This window comes from Rhipicephalus sanguineus, chromosome 2 (assembly GCF_013339695.2).
Source record: "Rhipicephalus sanguineus isolate Rsan-2018 chromosome 2, BIME_Rsan_1.4, whole genome shotgun sequence".
NCBI lineage: Eukaryota > Metazoa > Arthropoda > Arachnida > Ixodida > Ixodidae > Rhipicephalus > Rhipicephalus sanguineus.
This window is the reverse complement of record NC_051177.1, coordinates 125680374-125704141: the sequence shown is the minus strand read 5'-3', so window position 1 is coordinate 125704141 and position 23768 is coordinate 125680374. Positions and strand designations below refer to the sequence as shown.

The window sequence follows — 23768 nt, the reverse complement described above, 5'->3', positions numbered from 1 at the left end:
TTTCTCGGCGCACGATGCGAACTACGCTCTCGTTGGTAGGCGGTTGACCGCATGGCGGCTGAAGGTCCTCGCAGGATGATGTAGCGGCCGTGTTCGGAAGTCGCATGAAATGCTGGGCAATGCGGCGACTCTTCAGCTCTTCGAACCGGCGGCACTCTTTGATGATGTCGTCCACGGTTGAGCAGTCTTTAGACACAAGTAAATTAAAAGCGTCATCCGCAATTCCCTTGAGCAAATGGCTTACTTTGTCGCCTTCTGACATGTTGGCGTCGACACGACGGCAAAGGGCCAGGACGTCAAGGATGTAGGAGACGTATGATTCGGTGGAAGTTTGTACCCGACAGGAGAGTTCTTTAGAAGCGGCCCGCTGGCGTCCGACGGCTCTACCAAATAGGTCGCGAAGCTTCTGTTTACAGGCATCCCAACTTGTTAAGTCAGCTTCATGGGCCTGAAACCACGCGCCTGCTGTTCCGCAGAGATAGAAGTCAACGTTGGCGAGCATCATTGTAGGGTCCCACCTGTAGACCGCGGCAAACCGCTCGTACTTCGCAATCCAGTCATCGACGTCAACGTGGTCGGTGCCGCAGAAGTTACCGGGATCGCGCGGTTGAGTCAATACGACCGGCTGTACCGGCTGTACCGGTTGTACCGGAGTCACGGTCGAAGCGGCAGCAGCAGAGTTGCTTTCTGTTGACATATTGAGGCCGTCCAGGACACGTCCGCTGCGGAGTTCCGTCTTTCGTAGTACCCAGCACCACCACCAAAATGTTACGAATATATTTAACTTGTTTACAGTATGGAATAGTCCAGCAGTCAAGATGCGGTTGTGTATCTTCTGAACACCGACACGTCGTCTGCCTCCTCTTCGCACACCTCCCCACAGTCATAGCTGCAACCCCGCTACAATATATACAGAGAGAGAGAGTAAAGAAATGAGCCAGAGACAGCCCCCTTGCTGCGGGGCGGCTGTTGTTCTATTCTGGATCTTCTTCCTCCGCTGCTTCGTGCTAATACAGCCGAGAGCCACCCCGTCTTCCTTACACTCTGCAACGATATATATATATATATATATATATATATATATATATTGCCACGTACGTTTCTTATCATTACTTTTGCTGTATTCGGTTTTTCGCCCACAAAGGCTGTCAGCAACGCTCAGCGCAAACTGCGCCTCATTGTTCGAGAAGCTTCGCGGTTATTGTAGATCACTTTGTTAAGATTGCGCGCAAGACGTGAACACTCGAGCTTATTCTAGAGATTGCGCAACAACCACCGATATCGCTAGAAAGTTCGATAGCGTCTGTACAAAAGCCGACGCGCTTGACCGCTTGTCAGTTGATCGACGGTGACGCTCTGTCCGCCGCTATCAGTGTATTGCTGTAGCTTTCAGTTTCTCGGCCACAAGTTCGGCCTAATAAAGAGTTTCATCTCGACTTGCCGACTGCTGCCTTCGTCGACGTCACGACCCCGTGACATCTGGTGGAGGTGCTGCTTCCTTGATGTTCCGGACACCTACGAAGAGCCGGGAACCAAGCCCGCAGCGTGAAGAAGACGTCGAAGACCTCGTGCAACAGCGAGCTAGCCGCAGGCTACAAGGCTTGCAACCCGAATACGGTCTCCTACAGGACAAGCCAAGAGCCACAGCGACGAATACAACGGGCACGATGACAGCCGTAGCGTCCCCTGCAGCTGTCGTGATGCAGCCGCCCAGAAAGCCGCCCACCTTCCATGGATCACCAAGCGACGACCCTGAAACCTGGCTCGAGACGTTTGAAAGGCTCTCAACTTTCAACAACTGGGACTCCGAGGACAAGCTGCGCCACGTCTACCTTTACCTTGAAGGCGCAGCAAGGACCTGGTTCGAGAATCGGGAGTCCACTCTTCGAACCTGGGACGTCTTTCGCCCCGCTTTCCTGGAGACGTTCGCAAGCGTCGTCCGAAAGGAAAGGGTCGCAGCCTTGCTGGAGACACGGGTCCAACTTCCAAATGAAAGCGTGGCCATCTTTGCAGAGGAAATGACCCGGCTGTTTCGCCACGCTGACTCTGCCATGCCCGAGGACAAGAAAGTGCGCTTCCTCATGCGAGGGGTAAAGCAAGAGCTCTTCGCTGGTCTGGTGCGGAACCCACCTTCGACAGTCCAAGAATTCGTCTCAGAAGCGACGACGATTGAGAAGACACTGGAAATGCGAACCCGCCAGTACAATCGCCGTTCGTTTGAAGACAGCCCAGCTGTTCATGCCCTCGCCTCCGACGACCTGCGCGAAACGATCGGAGCGATCGTTCGGGAGGAACTGCGCAAGCTGTTACCCTCATCACAACCTCAAGTGGAATCGATCGCAGAGCTCGCAAGGTATATGTAAACTGGTAGCGTAACTTCCGTAGAAGCCCACGTGTCAAGCCGGTGGCTAGTTGTTGCAACAGTCGCCATCTATATGAGGAGGGGACAAACTAAATTAAAAAAGAAAAAGATGACGTCACAACCGGAAGCGGAAATGACGTCACGTTTTAACGCGATGGGCGCGAAATTATGAAATTTTTTGACAGGGCGCCGCTTCTTACTTTTTTTTATAGCTGCACGTTCTTTTTCTTATCACTAGGACGGCTCCATAATGGAAGCCTCCAAGATAACGGGAAGACGAAAAAGACAGAATTGATAAATAAGGTGTATTTTATTGGCGAAATATTGCAGTTGAACAGGATATTACCCCAAAATATATAACACAGAAATCAGAAGTAGCATAACAATTCAACGTGCACACTGTGATGGTGTAATGTGGGCCCAGGATCCGAAATAATTCAACCGGCAGTCAGGTGATTCTGTACACACAACACAGACTTTAACACAACCGATAACTCTGACGATTCACACACAACACACTACAGCATTCCTTATTTACATCCTAAACGTCCTACGCGCCTTGCACACAAACTGTCCTACTCGCCGTTATGAACTGTTGCCGCTGCGGCGAGGTCGGTCGTCACCGGTACTCCTTGGGCAGTCAACAGTCACGCTGCCTTGACCGTGGCGAGGTGGTAGTGGTGGTGATGATGGCACTGCAGGCCGGTAGATCACCAGGCCACTGCAGCGCAGGTTAGCTGCCCGTCGCCAACATGAGCCGCGGCTACCTCGTGACACCACTCGGGCCCCAGGACCTCAGGCCAGGAACAGACTAGGCTGCCGGTCTCTGTGTCAGCACCGGGCACAGAGCGGGAATCAGGCTCACCAGGTCCACATGGCTGCCGGACGCCTGGTTAAGCGATGTCGCGACCAGAACCGCCGACCAGCGGCTGCCGTTCCAACCGTGTCGCGCTCCAACTCCTTGAGCCGCACGCCCCGCTCGCGCTTCCTTTTCGTCGTCTTCCCCTCCAAGGCGTACCGCAGAGCAGAACTGTCGCTCCCTCTTCGCCCCGTCACGGGCCACACAATCCACATCATCACACACACAAACCTTGCACACGTGTTGCCTTGCATCGTAGACAGCGCAGCGTTTCTTTGCGTAGCGTGGCGGACTCATCTTCCCGAAGGCCGACAGCACGCCGGCCGTGCGCTGGCAAAACACAGTCACTGAAACGGTTCCCGATGGCTGCGATGGGCTATATTACCTTCTGCCAAGTACCACGACTAGAAAACAACGGTTATGCGAGGAAATATCTACGGACGACAGGCACAAACCTACTGCGCAAAAATGAGCGACGCCATTTAAATCTCAAAATGCGCAAAACCGTTGGCCCATGTTACCAGACTGCCTGCATGTGCCCGCTGTTTCTGAAAATAAACGAAAAAAAAAATTGGCCACTCAACCACATTCCCAAGACTAAAGTTTGATTAAAGTAATCTACTAATTTAATCCGTGACAAATAAATTTAAAACTAATGAAAATAAACGCTTAATTATTTTTTTGTTTTCATTATTTGTCCCCCCCTCACCTAGTAGCGCTTTAATCGTCACGCGGGTGTTGATGTTTGTCGCAATAGGTTTCCGACCACTTTTCGTTCCGACTTTCGCGACCTATTTAGATTGACCTTGGAGCTCGTTCGATCAGAAATTCAACCGTCACTGGGTGTTCCTCAGCCAGCGCCGCCTCAGCCGCAAGCCATGAGCTACGCTGCAGCAGCCCGACGCTGCGTTCCCCCTCCGCGCCCACGTCAAGACACGGCATCGCCACAATTCGGCCGCCAGACGCCGCCGCCGCCACCATCACCGACGCCCTACCGTCCTCCTGTCACCTAGCGCTACGCCCCGCACTACTCGCCAAGGAAGACCGACGTTTGGCGCGCCCCAGACAACCGCCCGCTCTGCTACCACTGCGGGGAAGCCGGCCACACCTACCGCCGCTGCCAGTACCGACAGATGGGGCTTCGAGGATTCGCCGTCAACGCGCCGCGCCCGCAGCCAGGCGAACGGCCTCGCGACATCGACGACTACCTCACCGGAACACAGTGGCAAGAACGACGACCTTCCCGCTCGCCGTCGCCCGGCCGCTACATGTCACCACACCGTCGGCAGTACACTGGCCCAAACCGGGGCCGGTCGCCTAGCCCGTATCCGGGAAACTAAGGGCAGCAACCGATGGAGGTGCGGTTGCTGTACGACGAAATGCCGAAGATCCTCCGCGGCCGCCGACGACAACAACGCGACGAGACCTGCCGAACACGACGCGAAGCAGACGAAGCCCTGACGATGAAACCTCGGTCCCTGAAGGAGACCTGTCGACGCGACGTACAAGCAGCGGGACAAGACGACCTAGCCGTGACCCGACACCGCGATTTACCCGCAACGCAAGACGACGAATTAGCGAACTCGACGTACTATTCGACGGCCACAATGTCACCGCTCTCGTCGACACTGGAACCGACTATTCCGTCGTCAGTGGACCATTCGCCAAAAGATTGAAGAAAGTTAGGACCGCTTGGCAAGGCCCCGAAATCCGGACCGCTGGGGGCCATCTAATAACTCCGGCTGGAGTCTGCACCGCAAGATACACCATCAATAACCGGACTTATCCTGCGAGCTTTGTAATCTTGCAGCATTGCTCCAGAGATGTGATACTTGGGATGGACTTCCTAAGCCACCACGGCGCCGTCATCGATCTGAGGTCTGAGTCAATAACCCTAACCTCAGAAAAAGCGCTGCCGCCACACACGACGCCAGAAAACCTCGTGTTGAATGTGATAGAAGAGCACGTCACCATTCCGCCTCTCTCCAGCATCATCATTTCCGTCGGCACCCAAGAACCCGCAGACGTTGAAGGTGTCATCGAGGGCGATCAGCACCTACTTCTGAACCGTCAGATTTGCGTCGCAAGAGGCATAGCCGAGCTGCATGATGGCAAAGCAAAGGTAGTGCTGACAAACTTCAGCCACGAATATAGGCACCTCAACATTGGTACGACGGTCGCCTACATCCAGGAATTCGCGGACGCCAGCAATGCTTTCGCCCTCTTCGATGCTACAGAACCTGCTTCGACGGATCGACGAACCCAACCCGATTTCGACGTCAACCCGAACCTCCCGAAACACAAGCATGACCAGCTAAAAGCCCTGCTCCTACAATACAAGGACTGCTTCTCGTAGTCGTCAAGAATTCGACAGACCCCAGTCGCGAAACATCGCATCATAACAGAAGAAAGTGCCCGACCAATCCGTCAGAGCCCGTACCGAGTTTCGACGCGAGAACGCGAGGCCATCAAGAAACAGGTCGACGAAATGCTACGCGACGACATCGTCCAGCCGTCCAACAGTCCGTGGGCGTCACCTGTGGTGTTAGTGAGGAAGAAGGATGGAACCCTACGTTTTTGCGTCGACTATCGTCGCCTGAACAAGGTCACGAAGAAGGACGTGAACCCTCTCCCACGAACAGACGACGCCCTAGATCGACTCCACAACGCCAAGTACTTTTCGTCGATGGACCTCAAGACCGGCTACTGGCAAATCGAAGTAGACGAGAGAGACCGAGAAAAGACTGTCTTCATAACACCAGACGGCCTGTTCGAATTCAAGGTCATGCCCTTTGGTCTTCGCTCGGCTCCCGCGACTTTCCAACGTGTCATGGATACAGTACTGGCTGGCTTGAAGTGGCAGACTTGCCTCGTGTACTTGGACGACGTCGTTGTGTTTGCCTCGAACTTCGACGAACACCTACAGCGGCTTGAAGCTGTACTTCAAGCAATAAAGAGCTCCGGACTCACACTGAAGCCAGAAAAGTGTCGCTTTGCGTACGAGGAGCTCTTGTTCTTGGGACACGTGATAAGCAAGTCCGGAGTACGCCCTGACCCCCAGAAGACAGTCGCCATCCCTACATTCGCGCCGCCTGCCGACAAGAAGGCCGTGCGTCGATTTCTCGGCCTGTGCGCCTATTACAGGCGGTTCGTCAAAAACTTTGCCCGCATCGCCGAGCCACTTACTAACCTTACCAGGACCGACGTCGAGTTCAAGTGGGAAACGCCGCAGGAGGAAGCATTTCAATAACTAAAACGACGCCTGCAGACGCCTCCGTTACTCGCGCATTTCGACGAATACGCCCAAACGGAAGTGCACACCGACGCATGCAATTTAGGACTCGGCGCCGTTCTTGTGCAGAGGACTGATGTATTGGAAAGGGTAATCAGCTATGCTAGCCGGTCGCTATCAAAGGCAGAAGCCAACTATTCTACGACAGAAAAGGAGTGCCTTGCCATAATCTGGGCAACATCACAGTTTCGCCCCTACCTTTACGGCAGGCCCTTCAAAGTTGTGAGCGACCACCACGCCCTGTGTTGGCTAGCTAACTTGAAGGACCCTTCAGGTCGTCTCGCACGATGGAGCTTGAACTTCAAGATTTCGACATTACCGTCGTTTACAAGTCCGGAAGAAAACACTCTGACGCCGACTGCCTTTCTCGTGCCCCCGTGGACCCGCCGCCGCAAGACGACCAGGATGATGACTACTTCTTGGGAACCATAAGTGCCGACGATTTCGCTGAACAACAGCGATTCGACCCGGAACTCCGAGGCCTTATGGAATACCTCGAGGGCAAGAGCGCCGTCGTTCCTAAAGTGTTCAAGCGAGCACTGGCGTCGTTTTGCTTAGGCAACGGCGTTCTCCAAAAGAAGAACTTCTCACCACATCGAGCCAAGTACCTTCTCGTGGTGCCTTCGGAATTGCGGCGAGAGGTCCTCCAGGCCCTGCACGACGACCCGACAGCAGGACACCTCGGTGTTTCCCGAACGCTGGCAAGAATACAGGAAAAGTACTACTGGCCGCGCCTTGCCGCCGACGTCACTCGCTACGTAAGGACATGCCGAGACTGTCAGCGACGCAAGACACGGCCAACAAGACCAGCGGGTTTTCTTCAGCCGATCGAGCCACCTCGGCGACCATTCCAGCAGATCGGGATGGACCTCCTGGGACCGTTCCCAACGTCGACTAATGGTAATAAGTGGATCATCGTAGCTACCGACTACCTGGCCCGTTACGCCGAAACAAGGGCCCTGCCTAGAGGCAGTGCCGCCGAGGTAGCGAAGTTCTTCGTTGAAGACATCGTTCTGCGTCATGGCGCCCCTGAGGTCCTGATCACCGACAGAGGTACAGCGTTTACTGCGGAGCTAACTCAGGCGATCTTGAGGTACAGCCAGACAAGGCACCGCCGGACCACTGCCTAGCACCCTCAGACCAACCGCCTCACCAAGCGGCTAAATAAGACCATCGCCGACATGCTGGCCATGTACGTTGACGTCGAGCACAAGACGTGGGATGCCATCCTTCCGTACGTGACCTTCGCATACAACACCGCTGTGCAAGAAACGACGCAGGTGACGCCTTACACGTTGGTCTACGGAAGAAGCCCAGCAACGACGCTCGACGCAATGCTGCCAACAGCCATCGACGAAGACAATCTCGACGTCGCTTCCTATTTGCAACGCGCCGAAGAGGCTCGACAGCTCGCCCGCCTGCGCATCAAGACCCAACAGCACACCGACAGCCGTCGCTACAATCTTCGACGACGATTCGTGGAGTACCAGCCCGGCGACCGTGTCTGGGTGTGGACGCCAATACGACGACGCGGAATGAGCGAGAAGCTTCTGCGACGATACTTCGGACCGTGCAGGGTACTTCGACGTCTCGGCGCACTCGACTACGAGGTTGTCCCTGACGGCATCACGAACTCTCAGAGGCGTCAAGCTCGACCTGAGGTCGCGCACGCCTTAAACCATACTATGCTCGTTAACGGACCTGAGGAATTTAATGTTTGCTTGCTTAGTTTTCCTTAGTATTGCATGTATTCATTTTCTGTTTCTAAGCATCGGGACGATGCTTGTTCAGAGGGGGGCATTGCCACGTACGTTTCTTATCATTAGTTTTGCTGTATTCGGTTTTAGGGGCGAAGCTCCTTAAGGCGGCACCCGTTCGTCCCTCGTAGTCGTAGTCGTAGTCGTAGTAGTCGTAGTGCGTAACCAGTCTTACGCTTTGACCTCCAAGGTGGCGCCGGTGGGAGATTTTTTCTGTGCGTTGTTGAACACTAAAAAATTCGCAGCGTGCGCGTTAACTAAAAGCCGAATTCTTCTGTCTCTCATTCCCCATTAGCAGCCATTGGCATGTTCCAGTAGGAAACGTTAGTAGAAGTAGAAGTGTAAGTGTTAGCTAAAAGCCGACTTCTTCTGTCTCTCATTCCCATTAGCAGCCATTGTTTACCTCCAAGGTAGTGCCTGGTGAGATTTCTCCTGTGCGTGATTAAACAATAAAAATTTTGTTCAAAACGCCGTTGATTTATGAAATAAACCAACGAAAGACGCCAGATGTTTTGTAAAAGCAAAACGAAAGAACGCCAGATGTTTCTAAAGCAAAACGAAAAGACGCCAGCTGCTTAACGAAAGACGCCAGATGTTTTCTAAAGCAATGGTTTTCTAAACAATAAAAATTCACAGCGTACATGTAAAATAAAAGTCAGCTGCAAGTCGTCATAACTCATCGAACCTTTATATTATAAACGCGCCCGATCTCACGTCGGTGATGATGTACTGGGCAGAATTCACGGAAGATTCACGGTTTACCGATGAACCTCCGCAGCTTCGCCCACTCATCATCATTCACTCCGTGGATATGCTGTGATTTTTTTTCGCCCACAAAGGCTGTCAGCAACGCTCAGCGCAAACTGCGCCTCATTGTTCGAGAAGCTTCGCGGTTATTGTAGATCACTGTTAAGATTGCGCGCAAGACGTGAACACTCGAGCTTATTCTAGAGATTGCGCAACAACCACCGATATCGCTAGAAAGTTCGATAGCGTCTGTATAAAAGCCGACGCGCTTGACGGCTTGTCAGTTGATCGACGGTCGACGCTCTGTCCGCCGCTATCAGTGTATTGCCGTAGCTTTCAGTTTCTCGGCCACAAGTTCGGCCTAATAAAGAGTTTCATCTCGACTTGCTGACTGCTGCCTTCGTCGACGTCACGACCCCGTGACAATATATGTATATACACACACACATTGTAAGGAGGACAGCGGCGCTCGGGCACGGGCGCGAAGAGGAGAACGACGAAGAACAGAATAGAACAGCGGGCCAGCTCCCAGGTTTATATTGGTTTATATTAGCTTATTTTCAGTACTAATTCCAACCGTTGTTACATCCGTCAAACATCACACCTGGTAGACTGACTGTGTGCTCTGCAGAATTTTCAAGTATTAGCTCTGTTTTTTTTTTAAATCTATTTCAGTAAAAAATTACAACGTTTATCTTTAGCCTCAAGTATTTACCTCAAAATCCTGCCGCCCGGTTCTTGGCCCATCCCCCTTTGTGGGTAAGCGCCACTAGTAAGAGGTCATCATCATCATCATCATCATCATCATCATCAGGTTCTACTCTACTCTACTCTACTCTACTCTACTCTACCCTAGCGAACTAGCGTTGTGTGTATTTCTCTCGTCATTACAATGGCGCAGTCGTCGAAAACGAAGTCTTAAGCCAGACATCACTTGTGCTCGTGCGTCTTCGGCGTTCCGGACCGGCCATCCAAGGAAAGCCGTCCGCGCTTCCTCCCTCATGGAACCTGCCTACCTGCCGCCGCAACAAGCGCAGTTCCGGGACGGCGTCCATGCCTTCCCGTTACCTGTCAACCTGCCGGCGCTGAAAGCAACGTCTGGGGACGGCGTCCAGGCCTCCTCGGCGGCTTTACTTCAGTTTCCAGACGCCTCGCTACGGCTTTACAACCTCTTGGCGCACGTGCTGTGTTCTGGGAAAGTAGTTCACGCTTCCAAAGGCGTGGATCGAGTAGCAAAGACTCTACCAACATCTGAGCCGCCAAGAGTCGCCGTTCACGCTCCCTTGGCCGTGGATCTCGCCGGCGTGAGTACCGCGACCGCCGCATACTCCGCGGACGTGAATTCCTGCACATCAGGCGCCTAACCCGACAGAGTCGCGGAGGTCTTGCATGCCCTCACGCAACTGTCGAAGCAGCTCGACGTCCTGGCATCGACGAACTCCGTATTCTCATCTACCGCTTCATCATCGGCTGTTTGGGCAGTGCCGGAGTTCCGAGGCTTCCAGGATGACGCTGCCCTGTGGATTGAGGCCATCAATTCTTTCGGCTCTCGCCATGCCTGGCACGACAACCAAAAATGGCTGGTGGCTATAGACCGCCTTCGTGGTGGTGCCGAGGCATGGCATAAATATGAAGGCGTCAAGCAGCACTCCTGGCTGCAATGGAGTGCAAGGCTCATCACTGTTTTCGGACGGATTTCCCATGAAAACTGCGACGATCTGGCACCATTACCACATGCACTACGTCGCGCCACCTAATACCGAACACAGCCGCTTCCAACTGTACAGGTCCGCGTAGACGGAATCAGTGAGCTTACTGCTATTGTCCAAACGGGAGCTCCACGTACTGCGCTGCATCGACGCCACGACCCAGTCGCCCTCCAGCCTTGGTCCGAAGCACCCCTGCGCGGCCTCGGCGGGAGCGCATTGCCAGTCGGAGCAATTAAGTTCCTTGCCGCCGTTCCCGTCTTCGAGGACTTGCACGCTGACATGGTTTTGGGAGCTGACTACCTCTTGTCTGGTGAAGTTCAGCTCATTATAGATGGCAGCCGAGTAAAGCTCCGCTGTTTCACTCCGAACACTTTCTCGGCCCCAAATTCCGAAGTTAAAAGACCGCATGCCACGGATGTCCAGCAGCGAGAGCATCCTCAGTGACCAGCCGCAGGCACATCTGCCGACTTCACGGCAGTCATTGGCCGAGTGTGTCGCAAGTGCTTCGCGCAAGACATCCATGGCTGCCGAGGACACATTTATCGAGGTTTTACCTGTTTTGTCGGGATCTGCAAGCCGGAGCATGGCCGAGGTTATCGATGCGCCGCCGGGAGATGGAACCAGCATTGGCCCTTCCGGCCGCCTGGCGTGCGATTCTGCAGACGACGACGGGCAGTTCATTCTGACCGCCAGTGTACAACATGAATGCCGTACGGGTCACCACAAGGCGGTCTGTGTCTACGGGGGACCTGACGCTCATCGGTCGGATGGCCGCGCAGTTGCCCACCAAGGATCTCGAGTTCCGCGACGTTACTAGAGACAATGACTACCCTTGCGCAGGTGCCACTACCTGTCGTGTATGACCCGCCTTTCGCGAAGGTACCGGAAGAGCCCATGGCACACATCACTGTGCTTCCAGAGCCATTGGAGCCGCTTCTGCTACTTCAAGGGCATTCGGTGACCGAATGCGCACCCGACCAACTCACGCTGAGCGACAAGATTCTCGAGGCAAGCGCAAGAACCTTGCCCTGTCGCTCATCAGAGAGCCCGTTGACGTACCATCTCCTATCCTGAAGAAGCGTCAACCTTCTTCGGGCGTGCTGCGTCCGCCGCTTACTCCACGACACAGCCGAAGTTGGCTGCCTGATGTATGGTTGGCAGCGGCCGACAAAAAGTCGCTTCGTGGCCGAGACCAGCCTCCGCGACGCAGCCAGCCTCGCCCTCCAGATACCCTTCTGGCAGATCCCAAAACCTAATCGCAGCGTGGCCGAGACCTGCGGCCACAATGAGGCAGCCAAAGTCGACCGCCTCAGTCTTCGGCATTTCTGCAAGACACGTCGCGGCGTGCAAAAGAACGACCACCCGGGCACAGCCAGTACCGCCCGTCAGAGACGTTTTCAGGTCAGGGTCTAGAGGCTGTGGGCTTGCGGCTACCAGCGCTGCACAGCCAATGTCGTCCACCCGAAAACATTTCTGCAGCTCGCCATGTAATTTCGCAGCGTGGCCGAGTGTAAGAAAGACAGCGGCGCTCGGGTACGGGCGCGAAGAGGAGAACGACGAAGAACAGAATAGAACAGCCGGCCTAGCGAACAGGCGTTGTGTCTATTTCTCTCGTCATTACAATATATATATATATATATATATATATATATATATATATATATATATATATATATATATATATATATATATATATATATATATATATATTTCTCTCGTCATTACAATATATATATATATATATATATGTGTGTGTGTGTGTGTGTGTGTGTGTGTGTGTGTGTGTGTGTGTTTGTGTGTGTGTGTGTCGCACTCAATTTGATGTGATTTTTTATATGTATACATCACTTGCAAGTGACGTCAGTTCCTGTCTTCCGTCCGCCACGTGCGTTTGCCTTGCGCTTATGACGAATGAGAATCGTTCAGGACATTATGCAGCCTGCAGTGTCGTCAGTGGCGTTGCACGTAATGGTCGAAACAACTTCGCACGAGTCACCTACAGCGGCGCTCTTCGTGGCCTGCATTTTGCGGCGCTCAAACTGCACAGATTTCGTCGCCGATTCCTGCATAAAAGCATGGCCCAATAACATATTTGGCGCCTGCAGTCGGGGTTCGTTTCACCGAAGGGCTAAGAGGGCCTCCCGAAAACCAAGGCGCGATCGCTGTGTTCAATTCGGAACTTCACGTTTCGACATAAATTGACCACGCGCATAATTCCGCGGTGATACACTCGGCGAAAAGGTGAGGAGTATCGGAAGCGTAACTTGCCTGTTGTGAAGTGACAGCCGCACACACAAACGTGCAACATCTGAGGTACTAAAGGCCCGAACACACGTACGCGTTGCAGCGCGTAAACGCGTGACTTTTTGACGCGGCGTCGCGCCCTCTCCCTATGTGGAGAGAGGGCGCGCGGCTACGCTGCGCGCCCTCCCTCTCCATAGGGAGAGGGCGCGACGCCGCGTCAAAAAGTCACGCGCTGACGCGCTGCAAGGCGTACGTGTGTTCGGGCCTTAAGCCACGTGCTCCGCTTCTCGGACAGCTCTTTCGTGCGGTCGCACGGATTTGTGATCACGTTTGGCAAACAGTACGTCCCCGCGTCTGGTCTTTTTTTATTATTATTGATTTACACTTCTCGTGCAGCAGCCAAGTATCGCACAAATCGCCGTTGCGATGTGCAGCGTTGATGGGAAATGCAAGAGCCGCACAGCTTGAGTCGGTGTCGTCTGCTGCCATGTGGATCGGTAATGGCGGCGCATGCCGCGAAATCGTATCCCGGAGTTCTGCGCTGTGACGTAGTTGCAAGTTGTGTATACAGAAAATTTGCTTAGCAGCGCTTCATAACGATCATATTTCCGATCATTCTACGGCGTTGTTATCGTTTAGCATTGAAAAGCCCTGTATTGCTTCCACCGAAATTGCTTTTGTAAAAGGCTTTTTCTCGTGTCAGGTATGAGAGCATCGTGGATCATATTGAACTAATATGTATAGCAGCTTTCAAAGTTCGGATGTCAATAATCTATGGGTTCAATTTAAACAGATCTGCAATTATTGTCTCATAATTTCGTACCTAACAAAGCTAAGAAAAAAAATTGAATCCCTGATTAACAGGAGGTTTTACACTTAAAAAAAAAGAAGAGCGTCTACAAACGTTGTTAATACTGCTCGAATTGCCCTTAGAAAAACATTAAAAGCGTTCCAAATGGCACTATTTTGCAACAAAGCTTGCCAAATTTTCTAAAGGAATCCCCTCTGAAGTCCTGGGATTCCTTGAATCGGAAAAAAAAAAAGTCTGTTAACGAGGTTCAAATCGATGGTGTTCGAATTGATGACAAAGATGCCATGGAGGAACGTTTTAACATGTATTTTTACAGTGTGTTTTCCGTTCATTCATAAACAGTTTTAACCCCTGTATCTTGCTCAGACTACACAGATATTGTATCGCTACCAGGTATAGTAGCTGTGCCTCTTAACCTGAAGACAAAAGCATCATCTGGCCCTGATGGCCTTCCAAATGCAGTTCCTTCGTCGATATGGTGAAGCACCCACCCAATTCATCGCATATATTTTTCGTGTATCTTTGCCATCTTCAGATCTACCGGTTGACTGGCAAACTGCACGTGTGATGACAGTACACAAGGGGACACTGCGCAGATCATAGATTGCCGTCCGATCTCGCTCACTTCTTCCAGCTGTAAGATTATTGAACTTATTGTTGATAATTACATAATTTTTTTAACAGATAACATTCCCTCTTCATTTCAGCATGGATTCAGAAAGAGCTTCTCTACAGTCACACAACCAACCACTGTAATTCAGTTTTGAAAGCGTTCTCGACGAACCTCGTCAAACTGACGTATTCTTTTTTTTTTTTGGACTTCCAAAAAGCGTTCGATCTTGTTTCACATGAAAAGTTAGTTGCTAACTAAAAATACATTGGCCTCCCCTCTTTCATAATTAACTGAATTTCTACTTACTTGAAAAAAACGCACCCAATCGGTTTCTATTAATGGTCACCACTCGCGTCGTTTGCCACTTACTTCGGGGGTACCACAAGTCAATGTAGCGGGACCGCTCCCGTTTTTGATTTTCATTAATGACATCGTTAACGTTATAACAGAGCCAAATCAATTTCGCTTATTTGCATACGACGGCCTATTGTATCATGAGGAATAATGAAAGCCATATGATTTCAAACAAGCAAAAAACAAACTTCGATTTTTCTTTAATTTTGCCCTACCCTGAGTCATCCTCGAAATGGGGCTTCGCGGTATACTGCAGATTTTTCCTGGATACGTGTTTTCACGGCACAGCACTCCTACGCTGCAGTGAAAACACCTTTACAGAGGATTTCATGCGGTCTAATATATGCCAATTGTTATAGCGCGAAATCAGGACAAAGACAAAAGATACACGAAGACGAGCGCTGTATATTTTGTCTTTGTCCCGATTTCGAGCTATAACAATTGTCGTGACCTACCAACTAGCCCAAGCCGCCACCCTTGTAATATATGCCCATTCGTTCATTTCGAGTTTCGAATTTAAGTCCGCATCGAAGCGAATTCGAATACTGTAATATTCGTTCGAATATTAGCACATTCCTAGAAAATAGTCCGTGTTCGTTACCTTATTCCACACCCCAGCCCTCGTGTGTACTCTTCGGACGCACACGTGATCTTTACATAAGAGCTATGGACAATATTTTTCTAACTAATTAGAAGCATAAACGGATACTTGCCAGTGCCTACGCCGATTCGCTTGCAAACGCTGGAACACCAGCCACACACTAGTAAAGCATAAAGACCAGTGTGACAAGCTGACAACTACACAGGACAAGTGACAAGCTTCACCACATTTTTTTTGTAAATCCATCAATTTATTGTATTGACAACTATGAAAACTTCTGTACAAAAATGTTTTCGAAGCAATACAAGGTCGAGACCAGTGTCTTCAACTGTGCCACTCTTTGGAGCCTGTCAGCAGTTACGCTGAAAAGCTAGCCAAGATGACTAATGCGGACACATCACTGTTTTGGTACGTCTTGGAAGCTACTGTTTGGTCTTTGATGCAGCGACGTTCTTAAATTAAACATGTACAAAAAATTGCTTTGCAGCAGTTGCATGTGGATGTGTGAAAACACCGTACAACAACACGCACTCTTTGCATACAATATATTAAGATTCTAGCAGTGAACAGGCACAGAAAAAAAAGAATTACAGAAGTTGAATAGGGTTATTTTAAATGCAAAGAACTGAAGCCTGTGCATGATGCTGCAATTTACCGTTAACGCTTTGTAGTAAAAAAAAGTAAATGAAACAACTATATAGAACAGCATTTAAGAATATTCTTCAAGAAAGGCTAGAACCTTAAAAGGTATTTAATAGAAATATCCAATGTTCTGTTCATATACTGCAGTCCAGACGGAAACCCATGGTAGGGCCAAAACGAAAAGACAAGCGAAACAAAAAAATTTGCTCACGACTGCATAACGCTAAGGAAGTTAAAATTGTAAATACAGAGGCAATTTGACACCGTATTAAAAAAAAGGAATCGCTCGATGACCCCACCTTATGAAGACACACAAACTGCTAGAACATTCACTGGTCACACATACAAAGTTTGATAAAAGAATACTACTCTCGCAATGTTGAAGACAAGCTTGGGTATCTCTTAAGCGAATTTTGGAGAAGTGTACAGTATTTACAGGCTCTTTGAACACACTATGCACTAAAACGACAACAACATGCGCGGCACATAAAAAAAAAGACAAGCCAGAGACAGAAGTTTCAAAGCAGTATCGTCAAGGCAAAAAGCGCACGAGGCACGCTAAACTTCGTACCGGATGCTCCCATGGCTGTTCGCAGTTATTTTGCATTCGCTTTCTTCGGGACGCATGGGATGATTCGGTTCATGAAGTATGTACAAGAAAGAGGAAAGCGGGTGGACACAGCTAGGAGGCCTCGTGAAGGCTAAACACGCGCACAAAAAAAAAAAAAGAAAGCGAGACAAGGAACAACAAGGGCTGTCGGGGGAGACGGGACGCAGATGTGCCGTTACGAAAAGGCTAGATGCATAAGAGGGGCCCAGACAGCGTGGGCAGGTGGGCTCCAGTGAGATAATGGTAATGCTCTTCTCTATTTGAAAAGCACCGATGTCCCATTCAATCCCAGATTTTCAAGCTACAGCCAGGCCTTTCTTGCACAGAGTGAATCAAACAGGCACACACAGACTTGCACGACACATCCCATTCGTGTATATGTGTATATCGTATAGAAAAGAAAAAATGGGCGATACAAAACTCTACAAGCACTTCGAGTGAGAGGAGAGGGAGCTAGGCACACGGGGATACTAGAAAAAGAACCATCTTGGGCAGGTTGCAGGCATGGCAAGTGTTCTCGCAGAGCTTAAAAAAGTTCAGCCCACCCTGACCAGTGCAGTGCGTATGAACCAATTGTAGCTTAAAAAATCGAACATCTGTGAAGTGCAGCAGCACTTTTTAGAAAGTCTTCCAGATTTACTTATCCACTACTGCTCTTTGCTGAACGATTAGATTACAAGACATTCTTGAACACTGCATTTCCAAGGCATCATTTTATCTTGGGAGCAACAGCACCGGAAAAGCAAAAAAATGCAACAGAAAAAGCTTAAGGGCCTTTTGAAAGTATGGATGTTTGAAGAGAGCCTGATTCTCGTTTCATGCTGAAGTTGAAACTGTCACCTGCTAGTCTGAACTGATGTACAGCAATTGAGACTTGGTCAGGATGGGAGGCCTTCTGGTGCACAGCACAACGATACACAGTTATGCAAAGAGGAACAGTGGGGGAGGGGGGGGGGGGAAAGAGGAACACTACACTTTGCACTCATCTTGTGGCACACACCTGAGCTTTACACATACACACACACCGTTGGTCTGTGAACACGTGCAGAGCCTAATACGAGCTCGCCAACGTGCACTCTTGGCAGGGAACAGAGCATTGGGGCCTTCGTAAAAAGTACACCGATGAGAGACCACGCGATTCCACGAAACGACCTGCGTGTTCTACAGTGGGGTGTGGGTAGTCTGCTTTGTCATCGATGAGACGCCAACCCAAGATCCCACAGAACTTAGAAGTGTAATGTGTAATTGCACATGGCATTTGTAACATCGCGCAGCTTTTGGCCAGTCTGCAACTGAATCCGACCGATTGCCAGCGGGGCATTGCAAATGTAAGGAACATTGTCACTGTATGGACACTGCGCGACAGTAAGAAACCCATCCCGACAGCAGCTGGAATGTACAAACTGGACATCTTTATGACACTGCTATCAAGGTAGAGCAAACAGGAAAAACGTTAGAGCTGATGCTGTAGCCACCTTCCCGAGCCGAGAACAAGGTGAAAGCTTGCTTCAGCAAGCACTCCCTTGTTGGTGCCTTGATGCAACAGCTGCAACAATGCAGCTAAGTTTTCCTGTTTTGACTGCCAATACACCTTTACGGGCCAGGTGTGGGGACGAGTCCTGGCACTAGATTTTTCCCGCTGTTTACTCCCCGACAGCGAGCTTGCGCTGAACAAAAAACCACAGCATTAAAGTTGTGGCCTATATAAGTAAGAAGGCTTAAATAAATGGCACTATAGGAGAGACACCCTTCATGCTGCACTCAACAGGCAGCATTGAATGAAAGGCCCCTTTCAGTTCCAGCTGGCATGATATTACTGCATGCGGAGCCAACAGGAAGGAGCTGTCATTGACTGCACTGCACATCGGGACGATGACACGTGATGTTAAAAAAAAGTCAATTAATGTAAGAAAAAAATTCATTACATCGAGTGACAACTATAAGGCACAACAAACCCAACATTCTTTAAAATGTCTTTTTTCTTTAAGAATATGCTTTCACGTTAAAACGGGATCAAGGAACATGAGAACGAAACTAGAAAACAGAAGTCTGTTAAAAGTTACTCTATGTGGAGAGGAAAAAAGGGGGAGGGAAGCATGGGAGCGCGCGTGGCAAACCGTACGCATCTTTTTCTAGTTAAACTTCCGCAGCTGCGGCATTTGATGACGCCTTCGTGCGAGGAGTTTGCGGTTTGCCCCCCCTTGGGTGCTGCGTGAGATGCGGGGAGAGGCAAGTGAGGAGGAGGAGGGGAGGTGTCCTTTTGCACGTGTGTCGGGGGTGATCCGTCTCTAGGCGTAGAACTCCTTGTTGCTGCTACGCATGTAAGAGTTGACTGTTGGTGACCGCTTGGGTTCATCCAGGGCGTAGCTCCCTTCATCCTTCTTGCGCATCCGGTAGACAATGAACATGACGAGCAGGATGGCACACAACAGGCCCACGACGGCACCACCGATCACCGCTGCATAGAGGAATGAAAGACACAGGTTGACAGACCCATGGAGTACAAGCAATTTCAAGAACACCAATTGGGAAGGCTGCTCCGTGTAGTGCACTTTAGCTGCAATAAACAGATCAGGATTACTTACACGAGACATGATGACAAGACATACAATTACGAATGAAGGAAGGGAATTTGAGGGCTCATTTCTGTGTTTGACACAACCTTAACGAAAACCAGCAGATAATGAAGCCAAGGAAGGTAGAGGGACGGTTAATTGTACTGTTTTTTTAAATGTACTGTAATAATTGCGATAAAGATTGTGAAAGTGAAGTAGACGAAAACGACAACTTTTGGCTGGCCGGGACAGAACCTGCAATCTTCGGTTTACGTGCCCGATGCTCTTACCAATGGAGAATTATGAGGTACACCACAGTAAGAAACTTCAGATCAATTTTAACCACCTCAAGTTCTTTAAAGGAGCTCCAAGTAGAAGCACTAAATCAGTTTAGACTGGAAAATTACTCCGAGAACTATACTGTTATGTTTGCATCATAAGGATAATCTTTTGCAAAACAAGTCACTAGTGACTAAACTCACCTTTAATCTGATTTTGACGCTTTAACTGGTGCAAAACATTGTGCATAAAACTGAACATTTATTAACGTAAATATACCCACACAACCCAATTTCACTGGTTAACTGCGAAACCATTAGCTCACTAGGGAGTTTTAGAATAGCGTACGCAATGCTTTGCATGAGAGTTTGCTGCAACTGTGCATGTGTCGTATGCTATCCTCTTGCGGTCCCCTGTGAAGTGACTGATATAGCGGGCGTACGCAACGAACGCTACCTTTGCGTACGCTATTCTAAAACTGCCTAACAACGCTCTTCAAGGTGTGTGTTCTTATTGGCAACTAATCACAATTTTAGCTGACCTTACTCTGACAATTGCCATGAACTATGTAGGCAACTAAAAATGCCAACAAAGCCCTCCGTAGCCTCCCAGAGCAAACTGTTTTTCTTGTGCCCTCCTGAAATAAAAAGCTTTCTTTATGTGGACTAACCCATTAAACTTGAGTACACTGCATCAACTTGGGACCTGAGCAATGAAAACTTCATTGGAAATGATGCAAAAAAATTTGGCTCACCTTACTGTATGAAATTACTATGGCAGAGCTACCAGCAGGATTAGTAAGATATCTAGCCTTAAAATGTAGTCTCTGATACGCCGTTTACAAAATCACTCATCTTTTTCATCGTATTTTCCACCATGATGCTATACGACACCAACCAATTTTTCTCCCCATCATGCGTGTCCCAAGTAATACCTAGGCTCAGCTGTAATTGCAAGGGTCAAATTCAATCATCAAAAACTAATAGTATTTCAGTCATTATTACTGCATACTGAAGAAGAATGGAATCTCCTTCCTGCAAATGGCCACCATGGCTGTTCAAGAGGACTTCAAGATTGCTTAGTATATACATTTAGGTGACTGACAGAAAATTTCATTTTTGATGCCTTCAGTGTTCATGTTTCTTTTCATACTGACTGTAACCACTCCCCAGCCTCAGTGCAATTTAGCCCCGAGGGTAAATAAAATAAATAAAATGACAGTCAAGTTTCATTTTTTGGACTGTCAAAACACCAGCAGCTGAATTCAAAAGCAGCGAAATCATTTTTCTCACTGTCCCTTTAATGAGTGCCTGTACCTAAGCACACGCGCATTTTTGCATTCCGACCTCGTTGAAATGTGGCCCGGTAAATTAAACTGCAGCCTGGTGCTCAAGCGATACATGAGAAATGTTGTGGCACGAACTGCTATAGCATACAAAGCAGTTCATTCCATAGGTTCATCAGGGAATACAGTGAAACCTCGGTGATACAAATCTCACGGGACCACCAAAAATATTCGAATCATCCGAAATTCGTATCACTGAAAGCATGGAAAATTACCATGCGACAAAAGAACGCTGGAGTACATTTTCATTTATTTTTTATTAGGGCCGCAGCAACATCAGGAAGAACCCTGAATGACTGTCAGTTAAGTTTTTAGATGTCTGCAATCATACCACCACTCATAAATATACGGTCCGTACGCACGTATTTAATTATGAACCAGGTGCGTTGTGACCCGCGACAGCAGTAGCCCCTTCCAAATTTTAGTACGCTTTTTTGCATGACACCGCAGTACTGCAGCAAAAGTAACAAAAAAAAAAAGCGCTTTGACGCGATGGATCAAGCCCACAAAATTACAGAACCACGTTCCTGTGTTCTGGTTTTGTTATCGCATAGGTGTTGGGGATGTTTTTTGAAAGATTTAAGACCGTGCCCGCACAAGTGCGACCTCAACGGTCGCGTACGTTGACGTTGTGAGGCCTGACTTCTTCGTCAAGACCGTCCTCGACTTCTTTCGGTCCTTGTCTACCTTTAGAAAAGTGTTTGTCTTACTACGTGATTCTGACAATTTGGCGGTGCGGCGCGTATGCCCACGCTTGCGTTACCGCGCTCGCACGTGCTTGGCGCGTCCTCCGCAACAGCGTGGAAAGCATCTCTTCGTACCTGGGCGGTAGCGTACGTTCGTATCAAACGTCGCTGCGTGAAAATCTGTTCACAACAACCGTACTCCATTACGCTGCAAGCCAATCAGCCTTGGCCGGGACCAACGAAAAATTCGCATCACACCGAAATTCGTACGAGCTGTGATCGTATCACCGAGGTTTCACTGTATCGTGTTTTATAGTTGAAAAACCTGCTATGGCTTTGCTTCTGGGGTCATATTGTTATATTATTATATAACATATACTATATTGTAAATACGCTTTGCCTTCACATAATACGCACTGCTGCACAGCAGAAGTGCAATAATGTGATCCCCTGATACGATCAGCAGCAAAGAATGACCACATCACTTATGCATAGCAGGCAGTGCTGGGCAGTATCGAAGATACATGTATCTTAGATACACTGTGTATCTTGTACATTTATCGCGATACGTCTCGCAAGACGTGTATCAGTATCTGTATTTCCGATACATTGAAGAATGTGTCGTGTATCTTAAGATACAAGATCAGCAAAGTTAGAAATTGGGCTAGTTGGTTGTACATGTTGGAGGGGAATTGCGCTACAGTTAACCGAGACTTAACAAAGCTATAGGACCGGTGAACGTAATGAACACGACAAGCGCAAACTATCAACTCAATTTATTGAAGAGAACGTTGAAGGGCGAAAATTCTATGAAAGGGGGACAACAGTCAATCTACGAAGGGAGAGGGCGCCCATAAGCCTCAGTGTTATCAACAACCCGAATTAATGAACTAGCTTGGCAACCAAACCCGCGTTAACGAAGTTTTTCCCAAAATTACCGAGCAGAAAGCTTCTAATTTTGCAGAGATAGGTTTTTCTTCGAGCGTGCGCTCTAACGCTATCGCATTAAAATGTCTAGGCGCCCTGCTCACTGCTCTAGAGCTCTAGTTTGATGAGGCTGCATGCCGCGCCCATGCATTGAGCAATGGACTCTGCAGTCGGTAGCACTCTTACGTACCGGATGAAGCAACAGGAGGCGATGGTTGGTTTCACGGTTTCATAGCACTAATCGTCTCCTTGCAACGTTTTGGCTCACCCTGCTCACACAGTATATTCGTTACTCCGCATATTGTTCAACTGTCATTGTTTCACGTAACAGTCTTTCTGGCTTGCATCGCCCGGACATGGTGCCCCCCTTTGTTCAGGCAACATGGGAGGTAGCTCCCATGTTGCTCCCTGGTAGCTTTTGATTGTCGCTATGTAACAATTTTAGATTTCTAAGAGACTAAAATCTGTTTCTCGCTTTTGCGAACTTCCCGATTTAATGAAATAACTCAAACGTCCCCACCACTTCGTTAGATTGAGTTTCAACTGTATCTCCAAATGAATCAGCAGTGCGTTGAGAAGTTTCCTTCACTCTCATTTACTAATTCTACTGGCCAGATGATTTGACGAATTTTGTTGGTCCCATTCAGGTTGAGTTAACAGAAGCAAACTCAGCAGACCAGACACAGAGTAGCCAGTTTATACTGTTTCCATCTGGGTTAATGTATCACTTTTTCCATCACATATTTGTACCATCTCACTCAAATGGCAGCACATGTTACGTACAACATTAACTAGTGCATCACTTAATGTGATGAAGGATTAGAAACGATCCAGGCACAAGATGAACTCCCTGTCTCGTGGCGCTCATCATCAGGTGGTAAGACAGTCACTCCCTGTCTTACCACCTGACATTGCCTACGGTATCGGTAGCCTGATACAATTTCATTTTCATAAAAAATCTGCTCTGTTAAGCAAAAAGTTCAACTAGAAGCTATGGAAATTACTTGACACAGCTGTGGCACAGCAAAACGTGAAGGACAGAAGTAGCATAATTATATAAGCACACTATGTTGTGCCTCTGCATGTTGCTTCTTTCGTCTGTCATCTGTTGCCACGCCAAAATTTTGGTAACTAAGTGCATATTAACTGCCCAGAAATGTGTACTAACGTATGGAAAGCCCCGACAAACACACATAAGGCTGACTGCTGCGCAACAAATAATCTTGAAGCAACCCTAACATCTGAAGCTAAGAGGGATGGAAACCAAAGAAAGCACAAAGGTAAATAAGTGTGGCTTTAAATGAAACCGGAATAAACAACACAGAGGAACAGAATTGAATATGTTCAATAAGGCAACTTGCCATTGAAGGAAGCT

General features: G+C 49.0%; 1 protein-coding gene across 1 annotated transcript in view; it reads right to left on the bottom strand.

Annotated features, from left to right (window-relative positions):
• Positions 1-15577: 15577 nt before the first annotated feature.
• Positions 15578-23768, bottom strand: part of LOC119383636 (syndecan) — a 134176-nt gene continuing 125985 nt past the window's right edge. Inside the window, exon 6 of the mRNA XM_037651904.2 lies at positions 15578-19059. Coding sequence (XP_037507832.1) covers positions 18890-19059 — 170 coding nt within the window. The 3' untranslated portion in view covers positions 15578-18889. The remainder of the gene's footprint in view (positions 19060-23768) is intronic.